Raw genomic sequence first — 25,271 nt, 5'->3', positions numbered from 1 at the left:
AAAAAAAGCCACAGAGAACATTTACGCTGTGCTAATTTGAAGATGTATGTGGATATTAAGTCCTAACACAGAAACTATACAAATCATTTTTTCTTCTCTTCAATATAATCAATCCTACCCTCCATATATTCTCCCTCCTGCTCCACTTTGCCATAACAGACAGCTTGAGCTATAGGTATTTTATCATTTGCACACAAAATCTCAATTTAAAGTCTGAAGCACTGTTTAGGCATTACACAAACAGCACTGCTCCTGCTGCAGATTTTGAAGTTCGTCTTTTAAGATGATGCCATATTCAAATTAGTGAGACGAAAGCACATGATTTTACTAAAGCCAGTAAGCCTCTAGCACAGCAGGAGCCTTCAGGCACAAGTGCCTGATGAACACGCAGTACAGTGGCACTTCCATGAATCAGTATCACAGAAACTTTCACCTATCGTTGCCCATGCCTCTCTCCCAGTCTGTCTCTGACAGAAGCCCCCAGCAAACACTCAGGGAAAAAAAAAGGCAAGGGCATAGGGTATATATAAAGTAATCCTTTCCCTGGTATGTCCCACCAGTTTTCAACAGTCTTTAGCCTTTAGCTGACATTGACAGAGCATTTATTCTGTCACAATAAAGCTTGAGCAGTTTGATACTCACGACACTGAAGGAATACCAGTGACTCCTGATTTACCTACACTTCATGTCATCCGTCACAGAAAAACAAATTTAAGAAGTCCTCTTGCAGTGTCACAGCAGTCTGAATAGTTTCTCAGGCTTACCAAGCAAAGAGTAGTTTCTGGATGGAAACCCGCCTGCCAGATCCCCTTTGAGATCCTTGCTGATGCAAGGGAAAAAAGTTCCCTGCTATAGCGTTCTTTCTGCTCCTCTTGTAATGAACTGTCATCAGCCTTCCCCTTGCCTCCCCTTTCCCACTCTCTGTGAGCTTTCCTGCTTGTGACATGCCTCATGAAGCTTTAATGAGCTTTTAGTCCTTTGGCAACTCATTCCTCCAAGTTTCACTGGGCAAGCCCTGGGTAACCTGGCCTGACCTTACAGCTGAACTGAGGCTGGACTGGATGACATTCTGGAGTCCCTTCAATCTGAATTATTCTATGGGCCCGTGCCCTCACATGCAATGAGGCTGGTGCAGAGGGGAAGCCTGGCAGAGTGTGAAACAAGATTATGCCTTCGATCAGGTGAGTGGGGAAACTGCAGTGGTAAGTGACGCTGTGTCTGGGCACCGTGCTCCCACTTTGCTGCACAAAGAAGCCTGGCAGCTGGGGCTCGGGAGACAAGCCCACGGTGCCATGTCTCAGGCAGGATTCTCATCTCAGCTAATCTATTCATGGCAGCCGAGGTGTGCTTTCCAGGCTGTAATCCACTCCTGGCTGCAGCACAGACATATGCCCTCGGCCTAATTGCACCTTGGCAGGCAGGCTCAGGGCTCGCCACCAGTGTGAACAATCCTCTGAGGTGGCACAACAGCACCCTGAGGAGGGATTGCTTTGCTTCAGTTTTCCTCACCTCCTGCACCAGCAGGGAACAGCCACCCTTGTAATCACCTTTTCTCAGCAGCTGGGTGGCTGAAGTTTGAATTGCCAGAGGTTCTCAGTCAGCAAGGGCTACATCCTCTGCCAAAAATACAACCTCTTTTATTGCCCTAACGAGAGAAATTAAAACATTAACAGCATTAAAACACAGATCTCCGTGAATAAAGCATTAGCTTCCAGCTACGACTGCCAGACATTTTGGATTTCCCTCCCCATGAATGAATGCTCATTACGAAGCAGAAACCCCAGACAGGCGCGCAGGGACCTCTCAGGCCGCCTGTCCTGCTGCACTGGGAGCTGCTGCTGGAGAACATTCTGCCTCCTGCACAGATACACTTCTGCCACCCCATCTCTCCTGTAGTTGTGAGAGAAGATGGCCTGCCATCAGAAATTTAGGATCATCACTAATTCACCCCAGGGACTTTCAACAAGTCATTTAACCCCAACATCCCGATTTAACTCATCTGAGAAGCGGCCATGGCACTACTCCTGAATTTCTGTGTGCTGGCATTTAGAAATCATTTAACAGCTTCAGGTTGAAGTGTTGGGTGCACAGAGTAGCACATTTAGGCATTGTCACCTATAGTACAGGAAAATTAATATTGTTCCTAGCCTTAGCTTTGACCTTTCAACACTACTAAAACAGCTGCATTTCATTCAGCAACTATGAGCATCTCATTCAATTTGAACACTGATGGAGAACATAAATTCTGTGTGCTAAGCAAAATCCACAGTGAAAAAGCTCTGTTTGGTGGCAGGCTGGTTCATCCCCACAGTCAGTCAATCACTAATGCAGGTTTTTCAGCAGATCTTCTTTCTCTGGGAGGTTAAAGCATCCTTGGTGTAATCTTCCACCTTTTTTCAGTGAGTGTGACACACTGAGGTGCCTTAAATCCACATGTGAAATAAGCTTTTATTTTTTCAAGTACTGTGAGGAAAATCTTTTAGGCTTTTGCAACCAACAGGAGGCAATACAAACAGAAACCTAATGAAAAACTACTGGACATAGTGAGACAAAGATTAGGAACCACACTTCTCGAAGGAAACTAGAAACTAAAAAAATCCAGGCAAAAGTACTATCAGACAGTGAAACACACAATAAGAACCCCTAAAAGTCCACTGTTGCTAGTGTTCATGAGACAACTGGATTTTAAAAATACATGGTTAAAGTGGGTTTTTCCTATTTAAGCCAGTAATTAGACTGGTGGTGTAGAAGATGTACGAGAGGCCCACCATTGTGAAAAACTGGTTAGTCTTTACTAAAAAGCCCCTTTTAACTAATCAGAAAAAGCAAAAAAAACCCCAAAATAAACAAAGAATGACTTGGGGGTTTGGGGAAATTAAGTTAAAGGTGAACTCAGTATCTCTACAAATACCCAATTAACCTGAATATTTTGGCTTTTTAATACTCCTTCCACATCCTCATTTCTCTGCTTGGTTTGACATGAAAAAAAATCAGGTCATGGCAACCCCAGAAGACAAGAGTAACTAGAAAACTAATGAAATCATGGCATCTTCATAATCAGGAGTAAAAGTTAAACAACAGGAAGAGACTTTTAGTTAAAGTGTATCAGTTTTGCATTTTTAAAAATAAACCTATTTAACGTCAATGATTATTTAACATTTAGAAAGACAACTGCATCTGTTCAAAGTTCAACACTGGGACTTTAAAAACTTGTTTATCCATTTGAATTCTTAAAACAGCAAGGAGTCATTAATGTATATTTAATTTGTCAGATGAGGAAAGAAAAGACAAAATTAAACATTCTCTGAAACTCTATAGTATTCTCCTAAAATCTGAGGAAGTATCCAGAGATACACTCCCCGACAAGAGAACAGATAAAGTGGTATGCGTGAACACTTCAAATGAAAAGATGGAGAAAAAGGAGGTACAATTTGAAAAAAAGCTTCTGCTAGGTCACCTTTGCAGGGAATTTTAAACTCAGTGGAAGTCTCTAGAAGGACAAAATTAACTTTTTAATTTAAAACTTTCTCTTCACAGCATTTGCAGAGCTGCTCATAAATTTTCCCATCTGAATTTTCTCATTAAATTATTGTAAAGCTCTGATCAAAGATTAAAAATTGGTACTCACTTCTGAGTATGCAACCATCACCTTATTGCTACAAGGTCTACTGTGGAGCCAGAGAGAACAGAATTAAATTGTCTTATTTCTGTTCTTTCCTCTAAAGTCTTCCAGTACCACACTTTCATTGCCTTTCAATGAATACATTTTAACAAACACGAAACAATTTCTGTTCTGTTTTATTTGCCAACTTCTTGAAGTTTGGGGGGGGGCAGGTGAAATTTACCTTTTCAATGGAGGAGACAGTGCACTTGGAATGGGATGAGACAGTGTGATTTCCACCTGTACTTACATTCTATTGGCAGATTACAGCATCTGGCATCACATCTTCTGCTTCTCATCTGTCTGCTGGTTTTCTGAGCTAAACAGACCAAGGTTTAAGCCTTTTTCTCCCCCACCTATCCAGAAACAAAGTTCCCCGCTCATGATCCCTTCCTCGAAGAACTGAAGTAGTAGAGAGGGAAACACATTTCAGGATCATTCTCTCTAAAAATCTTCAGTATGACCAGGGAATTTACCAGAAGTTTCGATGGGATGAGCTTGAAATATCTTCCTCAACACATACAGCCATTAACACCACCAATTAAAGTGTCCTGGGAAACACCAGGAAGTGCCAGGTATTCAGCTTTAAATTCCATTTCAACAAAAGTCTACAATGTGACTGAAGAGAAAAAGATCTCCTTTCAGCTTTCACAAGAGAAATCTTGATTATACAAACTCCAAAACCATTTTTGTTTAATCTTTCATTGTTGCTGTGGGCAGCAACAGCAACAGTTTTTAAAAGTAACCCTCAGGTTTTTCAAAAATTCATGGTTGGCAGTAGTAGTCCATCTCCCTTGACTCCCAAAAGGCAAAGAATCCCTCTCTCTGATTTCTAATTATTAGGTCAGGAATTCAGCAGGAATTCACAGTCAGGCTGAGCAGACATTACTTAGATAATTAGTGAAGAAATTTCAAGTGATGAGGTTTTTGAAATAAAGCCAATATAAAATAAAACCATGACAATTTAAAACCCCACCCCATGCTATATGCAAAAAAGTATGTAGTTAACTAAGACTCTAGGTTTAATTTTGATTTCTAACTTTTTGTAAAACTTAAAATTATAGTCAGAATAAGGGACATTCAGTAAGAACAGCTACTTATATTCAGCAATTTCATGGGACTTCTAAAAAAAGTCTTTTGTAAATTGGCACACTGGATGAAAAATTTTGTGACAGAGAATTACTGCACAAATTAGGCTGAAAGGAATGTGGCTGGGGAGGTCATGCAGTCTGTGCTCCTGCACAAAGCAGCTCTGGTTCATCCAGCTTTGTTTTAAGTATTTTCAAGCACAAAGATTCTGCAACACACTTGGGCAAACTGTTTAAATACCTGATCATTCTTACAGTAAAGGGGGAAAAAAATTAATATAGGTGACTGGAATTTGCCATGCTCCAACTTGTAACCGTTGCAACTCCAAAAAGAACCTGGCTCCATCTTATCACATAATTGCAGTCTTTGCCATCAAAATTTAATACCATGTCTACTGCTTAAATACTGCCATCTTTGTGTTACCTTGAAACGAAATTCATGTGAGAAAGCAGAGCTACAGAATAATCTCTTCTCCATGCTCACAGTGTACAGGAGCACTTGTCAGAGGACAATTAGTTACAGGTTTAATTTGCAGCACAGAAGCTTTAGACGGCATGTTAAGAAAAAGACTTCTTAATTATAAGGTCTATGAAATTGGTAGAACAGTTGTCTGGTGAGGCTGCAGAGATCTTAAGAGATCTCCATCCCTGGAGCTCTTTGAGAACAAGTCAGACAAGCTTTTATCAGGTGTGACATAGATACAGAGATCTCACCTTGGGGCACAGGAGCAGACTTGATAATCTTTGCTGTACTTTCTGCCCCTGAGTTTTCTATGAAGGTTGAGACGGTCTTAAGCTAATTCAGGCTTGAGCCGATGGACCAAATGATAGAGTATTTGATGCTACTGAAATACTAAAATCTAAATTACACATTTGGTATATCAAATTTGCACTTTCTTTTTGGAACTTTTGGGTTTGCCTGACAGAGCCCACATAGTGGTTCCTGTGCTGAGGTGCTTAAGAATTCCTTCCTAATGGGTTATGGAAGAATGTGCTATTTCCTCCATGCATGCTGCTACAGGAAGGATATCTGGGGACCATGAAACAAACTTTTGCAGGGAGCACTGTTGCAGTATTCCCTTTGAAAATGAAGTCCCTGTAGCCCTAAAAGGGAGGTTAATAATATACTAACATGTACTGGACACTATGTAATGCAGATATTTAGTACAGTAAACATGAATTTCAGGAACTGTTTACATCCACACAACCATCTGTTCAACAATCACGTTGCTCAAATGGAGCGTTTACTCAGAAAGGACACCCCTTACAGCCCTAATTCAAAGAAACAGAAGCAAAACAAAATCTGTAAATAAATACTGGGAGGGGATGGTGTTCTTTCTGCAATCAATTAACAGACACAGCAAATACATTCCAGTAGTATTTTCTTGAAAGTGATCAAGTGATGATTGATAAAGTCCCCCTGGCGCACAGAAAAATTAGGCTTAATATTTTCAAAAGGTGCATATTAAAATATCTTTTCCTCCCTTTATGAGCTAAATATTTCATTGTAAGGAAAAAATAATGGGGGTAAAGTACAGAAGTGGTGTCTAGAGTGCTCAGGAGAGGCAAAGAGCTACCATAGCTCGGCACAGTTCCCAGCTCCACTCACCCAGTTATAATTTAGACACTCGACCTTTGCTGCTAAATCAGAGACTTACAGATCCTCTGCTATTTTGCCCCTGGCCTCCTGTTGAGATGGCCAATGAATATACAAAATCACAGCATGGAAGTCCATCAGAAATAGGATGGCTCATTAACTTGGTGACACTAACACAGACACAACATGGTTCCAGTTTTAGTCACCATCCACCTGAAATGCTGAGGTAGAAGCACAGCTCGGATTTCTTGGAAACCTGCCAAAAACTGGTCTAGATTCAGACATTCTTCACAAAGTACACTTATTGTAACAACATTTTTTTGGTCAGCCCATAGTAACCTTGATGATTGGATGAAAAAACCTGAAGCATCTTTTAATAACACTAGGCTGGAAAAGACTCTTAAGATTACCCCAAGACCACAATTAAGACAGTCTTAATTCTCTCCAACTGCTCAGCTGCCACCTGGTGATCTTTGCAGAAGGCAGTTTATTTTGGCCAATGTGGTGTTACCAAATTTCAAGTGTGTATTGGAGAGAGCAGTGAGAGGAAAAAACAGAAAAATATTTTCCTCAGAAAATTGTGGCTGGGGGGAGCAACAGAAAACAAATACTTTCTCCACCTCCTCTGAGTAAGTTTTTACTATCTAGCTGCAATTTCAGTGCACACAAGATAAAAAATTAGACTGCTAAAAGTACTCACTACCATGCATATCAAACTGGTCAAGTGTATCAAGTTTTTGATCAGCTAAAGAAAGAGGAAAGTAAGTTAGACCAAAGCTCTCAATACAGCTGAAGAGCCAGCACATTCTAGTTACATGAAAACCACACCTTCTTCCTAAATCCCGGTATTGTTTCAAAGAGCATGTCATGGTTTTAGTCTTTTAAACATAGGCGTAAAACAATATAATCAAATAAAAAGTTACAGCAAGACAAAGAGGAGATCAGATACAGTGGAACAAAACTTTACAGCACTAATTCTGGCACCATCTTTTAGCGCAGCATTATAAAAACACAAGTTCTGAGTAAAAGACTTTACTGAAACTAAATATAGAGTCAGTGGGGAAGATTCTGAATTGTGGCTTTTGTAAATTAAAAAAATTAATGAGATTTAGTTTTTGGCAAGTAAGAAATACTCTTAGGTAACTTAAACTTGCTGTTCTTGCTTTGCTCCACCTGCACATCCTGCTTTTTCCTTGAGACCTAACCCTATTCATACTTCCTTCTAAGAAATTCCTAGTCTTGTGCACGTACGCTAAATGCTTCCCCTTCCTCAGTCCAAACCCCCCTCCAAAAGAAAATCTGGTTTGGAATTTTTCACTGATCTGACACAGAAAAATGAGATTTTTTTAAAACCGAGAAAATTTTCTTCTACTATGGTAGATATAATCTTCTCTGGTTTACCAGAAGCCTTTCTGCCTGCATTCCAAGGCATAAAATCAATGATTCATGGTAATAGGAAGGCGCGCAGTGGCATTTTCCAGGAGCTCTGAACTGACAGACCTGGCTTGAATCCACAGGGGTTCTGAACAAAAGTTGTTTTCCACCTTGCTGTAGACAAACCACAGTCAAAATGGAATTGTTATTGAGCAAATAACCCTGCTGGGGGTCTTTGTAGAGGCAACTGCAATGTCTTCAACTTTGGTGAAACCCAAAGAATTGGTCCCTAGATACTGAAGATGCAACTACACAGGGACTGTGGGCCCTACAGAAGCCGAGCACTTCCTTCTCCATACACCATCAGTGCCCAATAAATACAACATGGGACAGAAATCTCAGATTCAGTGTGTTAAGAAGCCTACAGATAAATCTGGCAGACCAGCCAAGCCTCTTGTGGGGAAGCAGCCACCATATTATCTGCACTGAACTAAAACAACTTAGAAAATGAACAAAAATTCAAGCAAAATTGCTTAGTGACTGGGTCACTAGAACAGCTCTGTGCAGGGCAAGATGCGACAGCAGCCAAGACAGCTGTTATCACCTGTCCTGTACATAATTATTTACGATGATGCCTGAAGAGGCCACCTAAAAACAGAGACTAGACAGGAATAAGGGAGTAAAGGTAGGTATTTATTTGAAGTGCCTTCAAAGGTACCCCTGGGGAGCCAGAGGATACTGCCAAGATGAACCACAAGATGGACAACAGGTCATGAGTTCTTCAAACTTTTATAGGTTTGGTTCATTTGCACATCAGGGTTAATTCTCCAATTAAAGCTTCAGTTAATGATGTAATTTCCCCAAGCTTGTCCCTGCTTTAGAGGCTTTTGGTTTATACATTTTGGGCCTAGGACGGTCTGAGTGTCCTTGGAGACCAGGCCTGGAGAGGTTTTGTTATGTCTGCCTGACATGAGAGAGCAGCAGTGAACAGGCTACAAGAAACTTCAGAGTGACACACTAAGCAGTACAGGATTTGAAAAATATAAAAGTTAAAACCGAAGGCATCAATGATACCTGGCTAAATCTAAGTACAACTTTAGAGGTGTGCCAAGTGGCACAGGAGAAAGCCCTGATCACAGAGGAACGTGTCCTTTCCTTGCAGTACAAGGCTTACAGGACAAGACAAGCGTGATTAACATGGGTAACTGGTGAGGAGCAGCTGATGTACAGACGAATTTCAGCAGAAAGATCTTACAGTGCTTTGGCTGGCAACCAGCAGACCTTCAGGCAAGCAAAGACTTGCTGTTTAGATACTTGTAAGCTATACAGAAATGGTGCTTTAGAGGAATGCCTCAAAACATAGATTGATAAAAATACTAGTTTTCTTCTTCACTGGCTAACTGCATGTGGAATCAGCACTGAAGTCCCACTTCTTCTGTGTAAGTAAACACATGAATTTTATTTTAAGAATGTGAAGCACAAACAGTTTTCCTGTCTTCAGCCTGTATATTAGAACTCTGGCATAGTAGACCCTAACCCAGAATATGGGAATCAGGTGCCACATCACAGTGCAGGAATGCATGCAACATCAGAACTCTAACAAACAGTCACAAGCAGAGGTGGCAGGTTTTACCTAAAATAAATAAATATTAGTCAATAAAAATCTTACCTTCAAAAGTGCAGGTACAGTTGTGCTTTCCTTTTGGCTGCTCTTTAAATTTATGGCTTCGCTCTCTTTGTTTTCCGAACTGAAAAACAAAAATGTTTTGCAATGCTGAGTACTTGCATTATTCGAATCCACTCAAGAGCCAACACATTCAACTTAAACACAAGAGAGCTCTAAGTTAGAAGGACAGGAAAACATATTTTCCAAACCACAGTACATACTCTGCACATGTTGAAACTGAAAAAGCCAAGCCCCAAAAAGCTGAAGATAGAAACAAAACGACTGTTGCACCTCATACAGAGGTTTTCGAACTCAAGCATTCAGAAACAGCACGCAGAATTTCAGCTCTTCCAGCTGAAAAATAACAAGATTTCCATGCCTGTGTATTATTTTTCAACTGTAGTTGAACAATGATCTACCACAGCAGCATTCTTTGCCACAGGACCACCTGGCAGCTACAAGGTACACCGCATTCCGAGGGCTGTGAGCAAGTGGAATGCACTTCTGGCAGGTGGAATCCCAAATCACAGCCACCACATTGAACAGTTCTTCACTGAATATGCCTAATGGGCCATGCAAATGCACAAGGAATTTTAGAAAGGGGAAAACAGGTACATGTGTATTACCAAGGCAACGCCTGCTGTTCCATTTTCCAAGTCAGAAGTCCAAAATCATGTGTGTCCTTATCAGAAATTCACCAAATTCATTCAAATTTGTTTGAGGGCTCATCTTTGGAATGAAGGGAACCAACTCCCTGCCCCCAACCCCAATTCTTAAAACAATCCTTAATCACAATCCAGCAGAGAACATTTTAATAAAAACCTTTATCCTACAAGCAACTTAAAAGCAAAACCATTATCAAAGACAACATTAGGTGATGTTAATGACAGACATCAGTTCCTGCACTGTGTACCATAACATGAAGAAAAATAACTTTGTACCAATATATGAGTATTTAAATTAATTCATAATCACTTTGAATACCCTTCGTCATCAGTCTTAAATGTTTAACTTTGCTACTGACGAATGCACAAGCCCTTATTTCTGAACTTGTGTGAAGAGATGAACTGAAAGCTTTTTAAACAAACAAACAAAAAAAAACTATTTCCAATTTGGTGAAATTCTGCAAGGATTTGGAGAAGGAATTTAGGTGCTGCTGTACTTCTACTGCTCCTGACTGCAAACCACAGGTAAGCACATCTCAGCAAAACTCCCAAAATGAAAGGTTTTCTTCCTATTGTGGATTAGGCATCTGCATTCAATATACACTGATATACACACAGAATACAAAAGCCACCCTGACTAAATATAAGTTTCCTTCTCAGCTGCTCAGAGACAGCATTCCCTGAATAAAAATGAGATCAGAAATCTCCTGCTATTAAGTTTTTCAAGATCTTTCGCATCTTTTCAGATGCATCAAAAGAAAAGCTTCTTCCTCACGTTTATAGATCATCTCCAAGTCGAAAACCATGTACTTTCACATCACCTTAGGTAATCCTTCATAATGCATTCATAAACACAAGGATGCTTTTTCAGGGAGAGCATCAGACAGAAAGTCTTGGCTGTTCTTTGCCTCCCTGGAACACAGAGCAGATGAATTAATATTCTAACCTATTAATTTCTTCTGCTGCTAATGTGTTTCATGAAGGAGATGTCACAATCACTCTGGGCAGTCTGGCACACTAATTAAAGTGTTCCTCTGCACACAAACCTCTTTTCTTCCTCCTAGTTTTTGTTTTGTTGTTGGCTTAAAAAAAAAAACCAAACCAAAAACCAAAACACTCTTCTCAGATCTGCATGGCTTTTCCTGATGTTGATACATTTCACATGAACAAGAATTCCCTGGACTTAAGAGTGGAATAATGAGGTTGATCTCTACCAGACATTCTTCCTGAATTCAGTGTATCACTCCTTACGGAACTGGTCTGCAGACCACAAATGAGATCCTTGCTTTCATTAAGTATTGCCAGCACACATTACCAGTGCTGAATTATTCCATCACTTTGTTTTGCTCATATTCTTCCCTTTACATCATGTATTTTTTCCCACAAAACATCTTTCATTTTCCTACTTCTTGTTTATATTTGAAATACATGCCTGTATTACTTTCTTCTAGCTAGCCATAGAAATTCCATAGCATACATACCAAAACTGAAAGAATGTGATTCAGCAGATAAGCAGCTTAAAATCAACAAGTAACAAAAAAAAAAAAGGATCAAAACTTTACTTTCCAACATAAAATAACCCTAACCATGGAAGCATTTCCCCACACCCTTTGATGGTTTATATTCTAGCGTTTCTACATTCCTTAACTTTTTGCTTTAGGGTGTAGTTCCTCAAACATGCTGACTTTGTCAGCAGAACCAGCTTTAGAAATCTCCACTCCCTCCTCAACCTCAGCTATCTCTCTGCATCCTTAACTCAGCTAAGAAGGACTCTCAGTAAGGCCACATTTTTTGATAAAATCAAGGTGGGGGGCAGAAGTTTCCATGAGGAAAAACCCAGCCTGTGATCCAGTTTACAGCGCAGTGATTTCTAACAGCACAAACAAGGGGGCAACAAATGTCACTCAACAGCAGGAACAAGAAGGACAAACCACTGACCCTCACATCACCACGGACGCTGCTTGGTGTGAACCTCTTCTCCCCTTAGCCAGGGCCCAGTGCTAAAAGGATCTCTGACTGAAACCAAATGGTTTGAGTTTTACAGCACAAAAAGATGTAAGTCTACAGCACAAAAAGCTTCTTTGCTGCACACAGGGCTTGTGGGTTGTTTAGGATAAAATGGCTTTGTTTCTCTCAAAGAGCCAAGGTTACCTTCTGCAGCCTAAGCACCAGAGCCACAGGGGCTGGGCCACACTCAGTGCCTGGGACTGGAGAACGGGCTGGCTACTGCTCATCTGATTCACATGATGCAGCTTATCAATCCCAACTAACAACTCCCTACTAATTTTAGGGCTTTCCCTCCTCTTGTCATTGCATCATGACATCACTGTGATCTAGGGCTACAGCTGTATTTACGAAGTTTGGCCCCACAGAGTTTTAGGCTGTTCCAGAGCAGTGCCTTTCTGCAGCACTTGGCCACAGCAGGTACCACCAATGCTATCTCCAGTTCAGCACATCAAGTTAGGCTTGTGCTTAACCACCCACAGATAGGCCAGCCACCTCTCAGGAGAGCATTTTGCACTGGTCCAGTTAGGAAGATGAATTAATCTTCAACTCTGTGCTCCACAAACTTCTGGTGTTACATTATACACCCAGAAATAGGCCCCCACTAACCCAAGTTTTGAATCGACTTGCCTTTGCTTTGAAGAAGTAAAAGAGCAGAGCATGATCTTAGGAATACAGAAAACACCTTTGCCATGCCAGCTTGCTTCCATGGGCTTCTTACCTATCCAGGCAGTCATTTACAAATTGTCACAACCACTTGTCTACATATTTAGACAGGTATTACTCTCATTTTACAGATTTAAAGAGGAGAGAAAAAAGGTATGGAAATACTAAACAACACTCAAGAGTAATAAAGATGCTGTCACAATTCTAGAAACCCAAGCCTCTCAGATATGTGATCTACTGCCCTTCTGTTGCTATTTCTGCTAGACATTCCTTTTTCTCTTACGTATTAGTGCATCCAACAGAGATGGATTAATCTTTAGCGAAGGTTTAGAGGAAGGTTAGAGGGATTTCTTCTCCTCAGCTGTCTTGCTGCTCTTTCTACTGTCTTGCCAGCATGCCTAACCTGATTAGCATCACTCTTATTCTTTAAATAATCAAGATTAAACTTAAGTTACAGAATGGTATCTTCTGAATAAACCTTTCTTTGTGCCATTTTCTATTGCTTTTTGTTCCTCTGCTGCTGACACTCTTTTGACCTTTCTGTAATACTTGGACAGGTGGTGTCTGAACCAGAAGGTGGTTTGTGGTCCAAGTTTTTAATCATTACACTTTGGAAGGAGAGGTTAAAGATTCTTATGAGAGAGACATGCTCACATTCTGCACTGCCGCTCACACAAAAAGAGATTACATGAGGGATTACAGTCAAGAAAAAAAAAGGCAATTGAATGGAGCATATTTAAGTACATGGCTTTCAAGGTCTTTTGCAACTGCCTCTAAAAACAGAACATGACAATTACAAACAATCACATCTTCAAAAGGCCCTCACAGCAGCTCTCTATGGTGTGAGAAGTCTGCTTCCTCCATCCTTGTGCTTCATAACAATCCCTCAGAACTTGCAAATTAAAAGCCCATCCCCTTCTTCCTTTATTAATCCACCCCACCCATGTTATGCACGCAGCAGATTGTGAATGTGTTGTGACAGATAAAAAAAAAAAATAAGCTACAGGAAACATACAAGTAATAAAGCACAAACACACAAATTTGGATGAGACTGACCACACGCAGAGTTCTTAAAACTTAAAGTAATTGCTGTGACATTTGAGGTTCCTTTTATGGGGAGAAGGCATGGACTGCCTGTCGCTGTTTGGGAAGGGGGAAATTAATGGGCACTCCCTTAAGGAAATGGGGACAGCTGACTAAAGCTGACCTTCGGTTCAGCATTACCACAGCACTTGTGGATGATAACCCTCCTTACTTCTACCATGGTTTTGAATCAAATATCTTGCAGTGCAGCAGCTCCAGCATTTACTTTTTGTGAAGTCCACACGTAACCAGACAGGTGAGTGCTCCAGCATTTTGCCATCTTCTCTCTTAGGGACAGATGACTCCCTGAGTAGCCAAACTCTCCCTGCTACCACATACGGCTGACATTGTTTGTTTCTAACTGGTCTTCTCCTCAGATTAACTCCAAAACCATTTAATGTGATGGCTTGAAATGGCAGGAGAATAAGCAGTGCCCAACCTCAAAGATGCTCCAGGGTGCCAAGAGGCAAAAAGCATCTATGTCTGGCTTTAGTGGGATGATGGCAACAAACTCAGCCTGACCTATCCACACAGCCATCTATCCAGGTTCCATGACAGCACTGGTGACACCTCCTTCCCGTTATTTTCTAAACGGTTTTCCTGAAGATGTGTTTGTGGGATCACTGACATAATTCACTCTTAACCTCACGTAGGTTAATGTGTTTTTTAGGTTTTCTTTCTTTATTTCAGCATTCTAGGCTGTAATGCCAGCTCCTGAACCCTTTCCTGAACTGCCTTTCCTTTCTCTCAGAACAAACCCAACACCCCTCTCTGGGAAATACACCTCATGTGGTTTTTACGTCAAGATTTCTTTCCAATTTTACTTTGTGCCAACAGTTACATATTCAGTGCTGACCTTCCAGAAGGATATTTCAATGGAGAAACAGAGAGATTGTTAACAAGGATTTCATCACCTAGTACTTTAAAATTCCTTTGTGCAAGAGCCTCCCTGAAGAATGTAAATGAGTGGAAATCCACAAGTCTAATAATACCATCAGATATAGATGTGCAATACCTCCACGAAGTTTCAGCACATTACAGGGACTATCACACCATATCCACAGACCAGCAGTAGTAATGAAATTTTTATTATAAAACTGCCAAGAGCCATAGGTTGCGTAGTATCGGTTTCTTCTTTGTCCCAGTTTCCAAGTGGTAATTTAAAAGACGACTGCTAAAAATTCAGACTTTTAAATTAATATTTTATATATATGTAACAGTTACCCTGCTTGCCACACAGACCCTTATGATTACTGCAGCTGGCCTCTTGCATAATCTAGATTATGAAATTTCACCAAGGGAGACCTGTGTCAAGCCTTTAACACATGACAAGAAGTTATGAGCTTTGGTTGAAAAACAACAAACTATGGAAAATCGACCACATTTGTAAATAAGAGTTTTCCAAGTAAACTACTACTAAATTCACTATTTATTAGGCTTACTATTCTGACTTGTCAAGCCTCATCTCTCACTCATTCTACATCTATGTGGGACGGATTATAAAAGTCTTGGGTTCAAACAACCTCTTGAAGTCACAGCTCTACTATAACATAAAGCACTTAACTCTGATTTCTCTTCCAGTTATATTCCTTGAGGCAGAGTCATTCCTCAAACTTTAACACTGTCATTTCAAAACTTAATGCCACTGAGCTACTTCATTTTATTCTGAGGAAGGTTTTCCAGACATCAAATTGCTCTGGAGCTCTTTTCAGAGCCCTTTTTAGTTCGCCAGCATCTTTCTCATGATAAATCATGCACACCAAAACGGGACTGAGTACTCCAGTAACCAAAGAATCCACGGAATCCATGTGTTTTGTTGTGTATACACCCAACAATCATATTTTGTTCTCTGAGCCATCACTTTGGCAGCTCATGTTGGACTGTCAACCATGACAACTTAGCTTGTTTCCAAAGTCATCTACATGGTGATTTCTATACTTTTCAATCACATCATCTGCAAACTTCACATGCCACAGTTTTGTCCTCTTTTACATTATCTGCGAAGTTATTAAATTCAAAAAATTCAAAATACATTCAAAAATACAAACTTTTCATTTTCTTCAAACAGATCAAGTAGAAAATTATTTATTACGTCTGTTTTTAAATATTCCTCTGTATGTTGAGTTTTAGCCTGCTGCCATGACACTTGCAAATATTTTAAGTGGAGCATCAGTGCCAAGTCTTAAGCATCTAAGGATGGTATTTCAGCAGTTTGTCGAGTGAAGCTGTCATCTCATAAACAAAACTGAACTTGACAATTCCCATCTCTCAGTGATGTTACAATCAATACCATGTTTATTAACTGCTCAGGTTGCCTGGGAGACTTAGTAAAACAATTTTCCTATCCTTCCCCTTTAAACCAACTAAATAAAATAGACTTGAAAGGGAAACACCTTCCTCTAGGCATTAACATCATAACTGTGAAGCCATTTGTGTGCTGTGCAGCCAGGAGAACTATCAGAACTTAATCTAAAAAGTCAATTTTTTAAGAGTCAAACTTCTGGCATGTACCTTGAGGAATATGAGCAAGGGTACAGTAACCATTTGTTAAATTAACTGAAAGGAAAATATTACTGTAAAGCTCAGTGGCAACAAGACATTAGAAAACCAACTGAATAAAAAGAATTGCCTTGTGCATCAAGTGATGGCTAAAATATGTAAGTATTTAACAGAAAATAAGAATGGTTTCATTTTAGCAGAAAAAAAACCCCAATGAATTAAATTCATTAAAACCTCTTTCCTGTTCCCCTCCCCCCCAACCACAATGTTGCCCTTTTTTTTGAAAAGCTCCAAAATGAAAAATTTCAGTGAACCTCTCAGCAAGATTCCCAATGCTAACACACTTCTTGGGAAACCAAACAGCAGCAGCAGGGACAAAATCTGCCTCTAGTCTCTGACAAGGCTCTTGGGGCTTGTGTTAAAGAGAGATGGAGAATTTTGCACAGAAATTTGAATGTGAAGTTTCTGGCTGCTGCTGCTTCTGTGCTTAAGCTTAGGCCACACACAGAGGGGAGGAGAACTGAAGACATTAAGACAAATGGAAATTATAAAAACAAGTTATTGAGTTTGAAATTAGAGGGTCAAAGGAAAGCAAAACTGCTTTTTCATTTAAAATGAATAAACAAGCAAAGTGGGGGAAAAGAAAGCGAAAGGTAAGGAAGGAGAAACCGGAGCAAGGAGGAGGAGAAGGCAGGAACTTAGGCAGAAGAAGTGTTACAATTGCTGATTAAGTGTTGAAATAGCACAAAATGTATTATATTCAATTAAACTAGCCTCATTTCGAAACTGGTTTGATTACAGACAGCCATAAGCAATTTAGATTGTTTTAACTGAAACAATTTTTCCTCTCAGACCTGTTTCTGCTGCTGATTTACATACTGCTCTTTGCTTGTGCAGCAAAGCTGGGTCAGCTTCACGTTCTGCAATAGCAGTGCTGTGTTACATGGTTTATGTTAGCTACACCAAGTGTGTTAGTATAAAATGTAGACTAAAATGAGCAAGTGAAAATATTATGGAAAATAAACACATCAGAGAAATTGCAGATAGGCCACATTTTACAATGAAAGTTTACATGAAAAAAGTTCAAGAACCAAACCATGTCATTACACTGAACATGTACCTTTAAGTTTAAAGGCTAGAACTAGGTGAAATAAATATCATGACCCTTGCTAAATAACTTAATCTGTTTTACGTGTGAGGGAACTGAACAGCCCTACAAAGGCTGGAGAAAGAAATATAAATGTTTCTGAGCAGAGCTTACTCCAGTATTGGGCAGCGTGATTATACCAGATTACATCAAGGTTTTTCTTCTGGCATCTGTCAGGCATAGTAACAGTAACACTGCTGTGGAATCTGCTCCCTATTTGCCAGTCTGATTGGTTAGATAGTTTCCAGCATTCTTATGAAACAGGTATGTTACTGGTCACCAACACAAAAACTTGTTATAACATCAGAAACAGATCTACAAACTATTTATTCATCTATCAAATTCATAAAGAATAGATCTGTTTTCAAATGGCATATTTGCAGGGTTGGGGACCAACAGTGGTACTTACAAAAAGGCATGGAAATAGGAGATATTAAAAGAAAAATAATCCAGAGCGGCTTTAAAGCAGCAGCAACTGTTGTCCTGATATACAGAGCATACCAGAATTTCAAAAAGATGTCATTAAGAAAAAGAACCTGGGAAAAAACAAGCAAGAGAGACTGGTGTCACCAGTAAAATGCAGCGAGCTCTTCTAGTCAGGCTGGAGGAGAAAACTCTTGGTAAAGGTACAGAGGGCTACTAATTCAACCCAAGAAAATATTCTCCACAACTCCCATCTTTTACTCACAAAATATACACCAGGAAGCATCCTACAGATACCAAAGTTGCTTCTTTTGTTTTGAAGGCGTGCATTTTCCAGTCCAACCAAAATAAATTTTATGGCTAAATTTGCAACCTGCAATTGATGATGAAAATGAAAAAGCATGTTGTCACTGCAATTCTTTCTGCCTTTTCTGTTCGTGTGCCCACAAGAAATAACTTCTTCCTACATTTTTTCCCAACACAACAATGTCCATAGGTGAAGCGCAGATCCACAAAGGGTTCACACACGTAGGCCTCAAGACCTGCAAAATGCTTAAGCAGATAAACTGCCCTCTGTAAAATATTTTAGCAACTTAGGAAGCAGTGGAACATTCAGAAAAACAACATTCTATTTCAAAATAAGGCACGTCATGCAACCACACTAACACACCACCAATAGGGACTAGATTTCATGGCTGAAAACTGACATGAGAAAGTGAAATGAGTAAGGAAACCAGTATTTCCGACCTTCAGTCTTCAAAAGCGATACCGCAAAGCCAGTTAAAATAGATAAAAATTATATTAGAAATTAAAACTAATATACCAGAAGAATTGAGTTAAAGCCTAAGCAACCCAGTGCTGTACTACTGTTTGCAAGTATAATAGTAGATACTAACTGAACCGTACGAAATCCAAAAGCCCCTCAGAAATTAAAAGCAGTAGCTGGGTTTCCACCCTTTTAAGAAGTTACAGTAATTAGAAATACAATCCCTACAGCAACATGTTTCAGAATCTTTCTTTTTTTCCCACCTGGGAGTCTTTTGTTCACTAGAGGAGAATACCGAGGAGTTTTCACCTTGGCAAAATTGTTCCTTAAAACCACAGACTTGCAGCTGTTTTGGAAATATTTTTGCATTAACTCTAGCACTTATGCCAATAACTGGAAAAGGAGACAACGCTGTTAACATTTAAAATAGTGGAAAAAATGTTGCTTTGTTTCTTCCAAAGAGCACTTCTATTATAATTAAGACTCTAGTAACATTTCCTTCAGGAAATGTCTCTCACACACATGGCCAGCTGCTGGCCCTGCTCCTCCTGGTCTCAGTCCCACGAGACATCCAAGTATGTGCCTCATTCTAATCAAGCAAGTAGACCCACTAGAGTGCACAGAACTATTTACCTGCTTAATTATAGGCAACCACATTGGTACATTGCTGAATCAGGGCCTTTCATACTATTTTGAATTATGCTGCAATGGAAGTCATAATAAATAAATCTAGGAAGCAAAAAAAAAAGAAAGAACCCCCAAATTAACAAATGTGCAGGAAATTTTCATAATGCACCTTACTTAGGTAAGTCTAATTTGAATTCTTCTATATGGCTGGAGTATTGCCCTTGCTGGTTCCACAAACCATCATCTCTCATGTACACACATAAATAAGCCAAATTTTAACAACACCACAAAGAAGCCTTCTCTGGCTTTTGAAAGGAAAAGGATCTTTATTAGAAAGCAGAGACTGATTTTTCCATCAGACAATGGATTTCTTCAAAGATGCCAATGGTATCTGAATCCAACCCAGCCAGGAGGCAGTAATTTCAGAAGAACCAGGTTTGCAATTTATTGCTCCCTTTCCCATCAATTTCCAGCAGTCCCTCGAATGCACAGTTTTTACCACTACAAAAATACATGTTCTTTGTAAACAGGAACAATGACTGACAAGTCCCAAAGGAAGAAAAAGACTCTCTAATCTCTCCTCAAGCAGAATAAACAAAGTTCTTCATCTCTGAAAGCTCTCAGTTAGAAACTAATGGATGAACGGAACAACAATCTCAGCCTGAAGAAAAACCCAACAAACAAATCAGCTCCCCAAAACCCTTCAAAAACCAGATAAAAGGTTGCTCTTCCCTATTTGATATCTCTGGTATACTTCAGCAATGCAGATGAAATATCCTGACAAACCAAACTTGCACTGGTAGTTCTGTGACCAGCCAACAGCACTTGGAGGGAAAAAGAGAAATCTGAAATGAACCTGCTAAACACTGCATGGAATAACTCATAAAATGCACCCATAGTTTAAAGGACATTTTGATGGCACCTCAGTAAAAAGCATCACACCTCCCTGAAAGGTCACATTAATTCACAAAAGAACAATTGCTCAGCCACAGAAGCCACACATTTCTGAAACAATCTGCAGTAGATTGACTTACAGTATAAAAGCTGTGTCTTCTTCTAGATGGACTAAAGATACATGTATTAGCAATAAAAAAAAAAAAAAATTAAGACTTCTATTAGAATAGTGAAAATGCCACTGGGTTTTGTCATCCTGGAGATGTAGGTTGCTCCAGGACAAACACTGTGGTAACCAATAACCAATTGTGTATTACTGAAAATAGCAAATAGTCCAGTAGAGCATAATGACTGTAACTATAACTTCCTTGGATGGAGGTCAATGATAAACACCTGGAATGAAGAGCACTAGAGCCACTCAAAGCAGCCCCAACTCTGCAGAACACTTAAGCAGCAGGCAAGCACTGGGTGGGAGATGCTTTCCATTTGGCTACATTTTATGTAAAAGCCAAGTGAACTCTTAAGACATGTACTGTGCTTTTTGCTGCCACAAAACTTGCAACTAATCTGCACAGCTTATTTTTTCCACAAGCAAGCAAGCAAGCCTCCAGCGAGTCTCATGTTCATCAGAGCTACAAATTGCTGTAAGGGCAAGTTATTAACATAAGCTCTTCGTCAAATGAGGTTTTCAGAAGAGTCTAAGACATTGATTAACACACTATATAATTCTCCCGATCCCCTTCCTCCTATTCTAAACCAGGGTCACGGTAGGCTTGGGTTTTGGCTTTTGTGTTTTTACAGGTAAACCTGAACACGGTCTGGAGCAAGAGCGGGCAAGAGCTCCATCCCCTACCAAGCTGAGGGGCAGCTCTGCAGCTGGGGGAAGGAAAGCTGGCAGCTTCCAGCCACCCACCACTGCCTAATTTGCGGGAGCAGATGGAGAATGACTTTTGCACAGACACGGGCTCATTTCTGCATGCTTTTAAAACTTAGGAAACCATCATGTTCTGCAGAGACATCAAGTGTGATGCATGTCTCCAGAGGTCAGTAAAGGCACACAGAGTGGACGCAATATACTGCTCCCTCTCCTGCCCCCTTTACTTAGGTCTTCTACTTTTTTGAAACCCATCAGTAGGCAAAATGCCTCAATAGAAAAGTTTCTTTCTACATATATCTCTCAAACTTAGTCTGGTCCCACCGTACCGATAACCTGAAGGGGAAGCCAAGCCGGTGAATACATTTCTCCGAGCTCTTCACAAAAGCTGCATTCCCACCTCGCCCACGCACTCCACACCTTCACAACAAACACCCAGAGCAGCCTTGGTCCCCCCTCCCCGCACTCGTGCTTTGTTCAGCGATCCATGCTGCTACACGGCCGAGCTCGCTAAATAAACACGAGGAGCAAACCTGCGGCACTCATCCCAGCCCGGCGCTGGGTAATGCATGCAATTACGCTAATCTGTGAAGAAGGCTGCCAGTGGAAACCAAATACGAGAACGTCAGCATTCCTGACTAACGTGCCACGCTGCAGCCCAGCACAACAAGGAAAAGCTCCTTAACATACCAAATGGGACTCGGCATGGCGAGGGTTTTCGCTCTCCTCTAGGGAGGAGGCACGGCCACCGCCACCACCCTGCAGCGAACCTCGGGAGGAGTTCAAGAACGCGGCCAAGAGGCCAGAGCCTTTTCGTATCTGCGTGGACTATCCCAGCTTCCGAATAAAGAAAAGGCTCTTGGCTGCAGGAAATGAAACTGTGATTGAGATAAAGATTAGACTGCAGCCCCAAGTGGAGTAGGTCTGCCATGAGTGCTACCTACAGATAGGCCATTTAGTGCACAAACCACTGAAGTGGCATCACTCTCCTCCTTAGCAAGGTGACCGCTAGGCTTTCTTGTTTATCCCAAACTACAGCTGTAGGGAGCTGGCAAGGAGTCATGCGATGAAACCTCTCCTGTTGCCTCTCCAGGTCCTCAGCCAGATCCAAACCTTCTCCTTCTCCCATATCTTAACCACCCCCGCCAGACAAAATAGGCACGATATTCCAGCAATTGTAAAGATGTCCTTGATTCAGCAGCCTTGCTCCTGAGTTCTTTTTTTCAGGAAATAAAAAAGCAACGTTTTCTGCTTATAAACGACCAGTGGGTTCTTGGTGGTGTACTGGCATGTCAAATGCTTTCAGTAAAACAAAAGCCCCAAAGTTAAAAATCCTCATGGTGCATTTACAAGACCATTTAAGATGGTCAGTGTAAGACACCAACAGGCTCTTTATTTCACATGATTGCTGACAATATGCAATGCAAGATCCTAAAGCTTTTCACTGAAAGAACTACTGCGATAGCCACTGTCTATCTGATTAAACAGTATTTACTGTCTGTCAGTTTAAACACAAACCTATGCACTATCAGGAATGACTCAGATTAAAACCAACATGTTAAAAGCAAAAAATAAATATTACACCCGAGGAAGTAAGGCCTAGGCAGTTAACACCTTTTCACCACAAAAATATGCTCATTAACTTGGGCCAACAATGAGGCTGCCTGAGCAACTGAAGGAAACTTATCTGTGCTTCTTTCCTACTTACAGACAGAAATCAGTCACCAGTAGAAAAAATAAAAAGGGAAAAAAAAAAACCGAAAAAAAGGAAGAGGAACAAATACACAAGAAGTTTCCAAACCTTTTCATCTTGTAAAGTCTCCCTGCACTAAAAAAAAAATTAATAACCAAGTTTCCATAAACCACAAATTTTGCATTGAGACTTAAACACATCAGTAATATTTATGTTTCATTAACGCCTGATTTACACCAGTCCAAAAGAAAACTTTCAGTGTGAAAACTGAAAAGGAAAAACAAACAAATCCCTCAAACCCCTCAGAGACCTCAGCGCCCTGCCCTGCTTTCAGTCCCCAAGGAAGGGGCTGCGACCGGGGGCACAGCACGCTGACTGCGGCGGCGGAGAAGCCCCGGGGTGGGCTATTCCCAGCAAGCGCAGGTTCCACAGGGACTCCGCTGAGCCTGGCGGGGCCGGGGGTGCTCGATGCACCGCCCAGGGAGCCCCCGTGTCCCATCGCCCCAGCAGGAGCCGTGCCCGCACCGCAGCGCTGCCCCAGCACAGCCCGCCCGCTCCGGCCATGGCGGCAGCTGCCAGCCGCGTACCCCGGTCCGAAGCTCCCCCGGACAAGCCGCCGGCCCGCCGCTATCCCAGGAGCCGCCCCTGGCCCCCGGGACGCCCGGGCTCCCCACGGTGAACACGCGCTTCCTCCCGCTGCCCCGCCACCCACCAGTGTCGCAACGCGGGCAGGGGCCCCGCTCAGCCCCGCGCCCCCGGCGTCCCCCGGCCGCGCAGGTGGCACCGCGCCGCTCCCGTGCCCCGCGTACCTGTTCGCCGCCCCCTCGCCGGGTGAGCTCCTGGAGAAGAAGCGAGAGAAAGTGCTGTGCCAGGAGGAGCCGGCCCGCCGCCGGCTGCCCCCGCCGGACATCCCCGGGACCGGACCGGACGAGACGGGACGGGAGACGCCGCCAGCAGCCGCCCGGCACCGAGTCCCCACGGCGGCGGGAGGTGGGAGGCGGCGGCGAACGCGTCCCTCCGCCCCGGGGAGGAGCCGCCGCTCCACCGCCCCCGCCCCTGCCCCTGCCCTGCTGCCGGCGGGGCGGGCAGGGAGAGCCGCGCTGGGAGGCGGGGGGTGTGCGAGGCGGTGGGGAGCGGAGGGAGGCTGGGGTAGTGGCAGGAGCGGGGGGAGCCCCGTCCGCGCCCCGGCAGGCAGAGAGGGTCCGGCCCCTGCCCTGCCGAGCGCCCGGGGCCGCGGGAGGGAGGCGATGGCCGCGGAGGGGGAGGGACTGCCGCACGCTGTCCGCCGCCCCCGCGCCGGGAGGGTGGCGCGTTGTGTTTGGTTTGGGTTTGTTGTTTTTCTTTAAGTTAATGGGTCATAATTAGTGTGAACAAAGAGAAAAGATCAGAGGTGAAAAAAAAAACAAAAAAACTCTGAAGAAAAAGGATAGGCAGCCTTGAGAATTTACACTCCTGACTGCAAACGCCAGCGCCAGCCTACTGCTTTGTAAGTCGGGCCAGCTTTGAGATCTGCACTCGTTTGTCCATGCAAAGTCAGGAGCTGGCTTCGCGCTGTCCCGGGCACAGTCTAGCTGCCACAACATCTGTGCCTGCTGCCCAGCGCTGTAAACACTGGCATCGAACAAAGGTACACGGCAGCAGCGCCTGGGGGCTTCACCTCTCATCTCTGTCACTTAAAGGAAAGTTCAGACCATTCTTGCTGACGAAAAGTGGCTTGGAGGAAAGGGGTTCTCCTGCCTTTTAAAAAGTTTACTTCCTATAAAGGAGTTTGGTTTGGTTTTTTATTTGTGTTTGGGCTTTTTAATACCAAACCCTTCATTTTTATCCCTCCGAGAGTTATGCCCAGCCTTGACTTAACATCAGACTATACCAACAGATGACCTTCCCATTACAACAGCACAGTGACAAATACTGTCCTCATTTTATAGATCGAGGTGATACACAAAACCTTCATGATTTACTGAGTGTGAGTTACTGGTAAAATAGTCTAACCCTGACACTAGGATTTTAAATTCAGAACCACACTTTCTCATCTTTGTGAGCATCTCGGCCTCCACCTTACGCCTTTCTATCAGCTCCTTTTTGCTTTGTGCCATCTCACAGAACTGTGGAATGGTTGAGGTACAAAGGGACCTTAGGAAGTCAGCTGGTCCAGCCCCCTGCTCAACCAGGACCACCTGGAGCATATTGCTCAACCAGGACCACCTGGAGCAGATTGTGTCCTGATGGCTTTTGAATATCTCCAACTCCAGGGTCTCTTTGGGTAACCTGCCACAAGAGATCATCTCTCTTCTGTAAGGTTTTTTCCATTTGTTCGCCTTGATCCATATCCAAATCTCTTTCTTAGCCACTGTGCCATAGTGACAAGCAGATATGAAGCTGGTACTGGGTGTCCATCTGCAGCGCAGCAGCAATAAAACAGTCTGAAAAAAAAAAAAAGCCTACTGTCTGCTTTTCTGTCCACTTTTTCTTACCTCAGCTATGAGCAAATCTTTAAGAAATGTGCAAACAGCTCTGCTTTGTATAGTTCAAGTCTCATATAGC

At 42.1% G+C, this 25,271-nt stretch overlaps 1 protein-coding gene across 2 annotated transcripts in view; it reads right to left on the bottom strand.

Annotated features, from left to right (window-relative positions):
• The window catches only part of CRYBG3 (crystallin beta-gamma domain containing 3), an 87,051-nt gene extending 63,383 nt beyond the window's left edge, over positions 1-23,668 (bottom strand). For both annotated transcript variants that reach the window (XR_014226308.1, XM_082278876.1), the window contains exons 1-2: positions 23,537-23,668; positions 9,390-9,468 (exon numbers count right to left, since the gene is read on the bottom strand). Coding sequence is in view for 1 of the 2 variants with exons in the window: in XM_082278876.1 (XP_082135002.1) it covers positions 9,390-9,468; positions 23,537-23,637 (180 nt within the window). In the remaining variant the exon portion in view is untranslated. The remainder of the gene's footprint in view (positions 1-9,389; positions 9,469-23,536) is intronic.
• Between the last annotated feature and the right edge of the window lie 1,603 nt (positions 23,669-25,271).

This window comes from Coloeus monedula (assembly GCF_965178545.1).
Source record: "Coloeus monedula genome assembly, chromosome: 3".
Classification (NCBI taxonomy): Eukaryota; Metazoa; Chordata; class Aves; order Passeriformes; family Corvidae; genus Coloeus; species Coloeus monedula.
The sequence above is the reverse complement of the archived record's forward strand: the minus strand, read 5'-3'. Positions and strand labels throughout refer to the sequence as shown.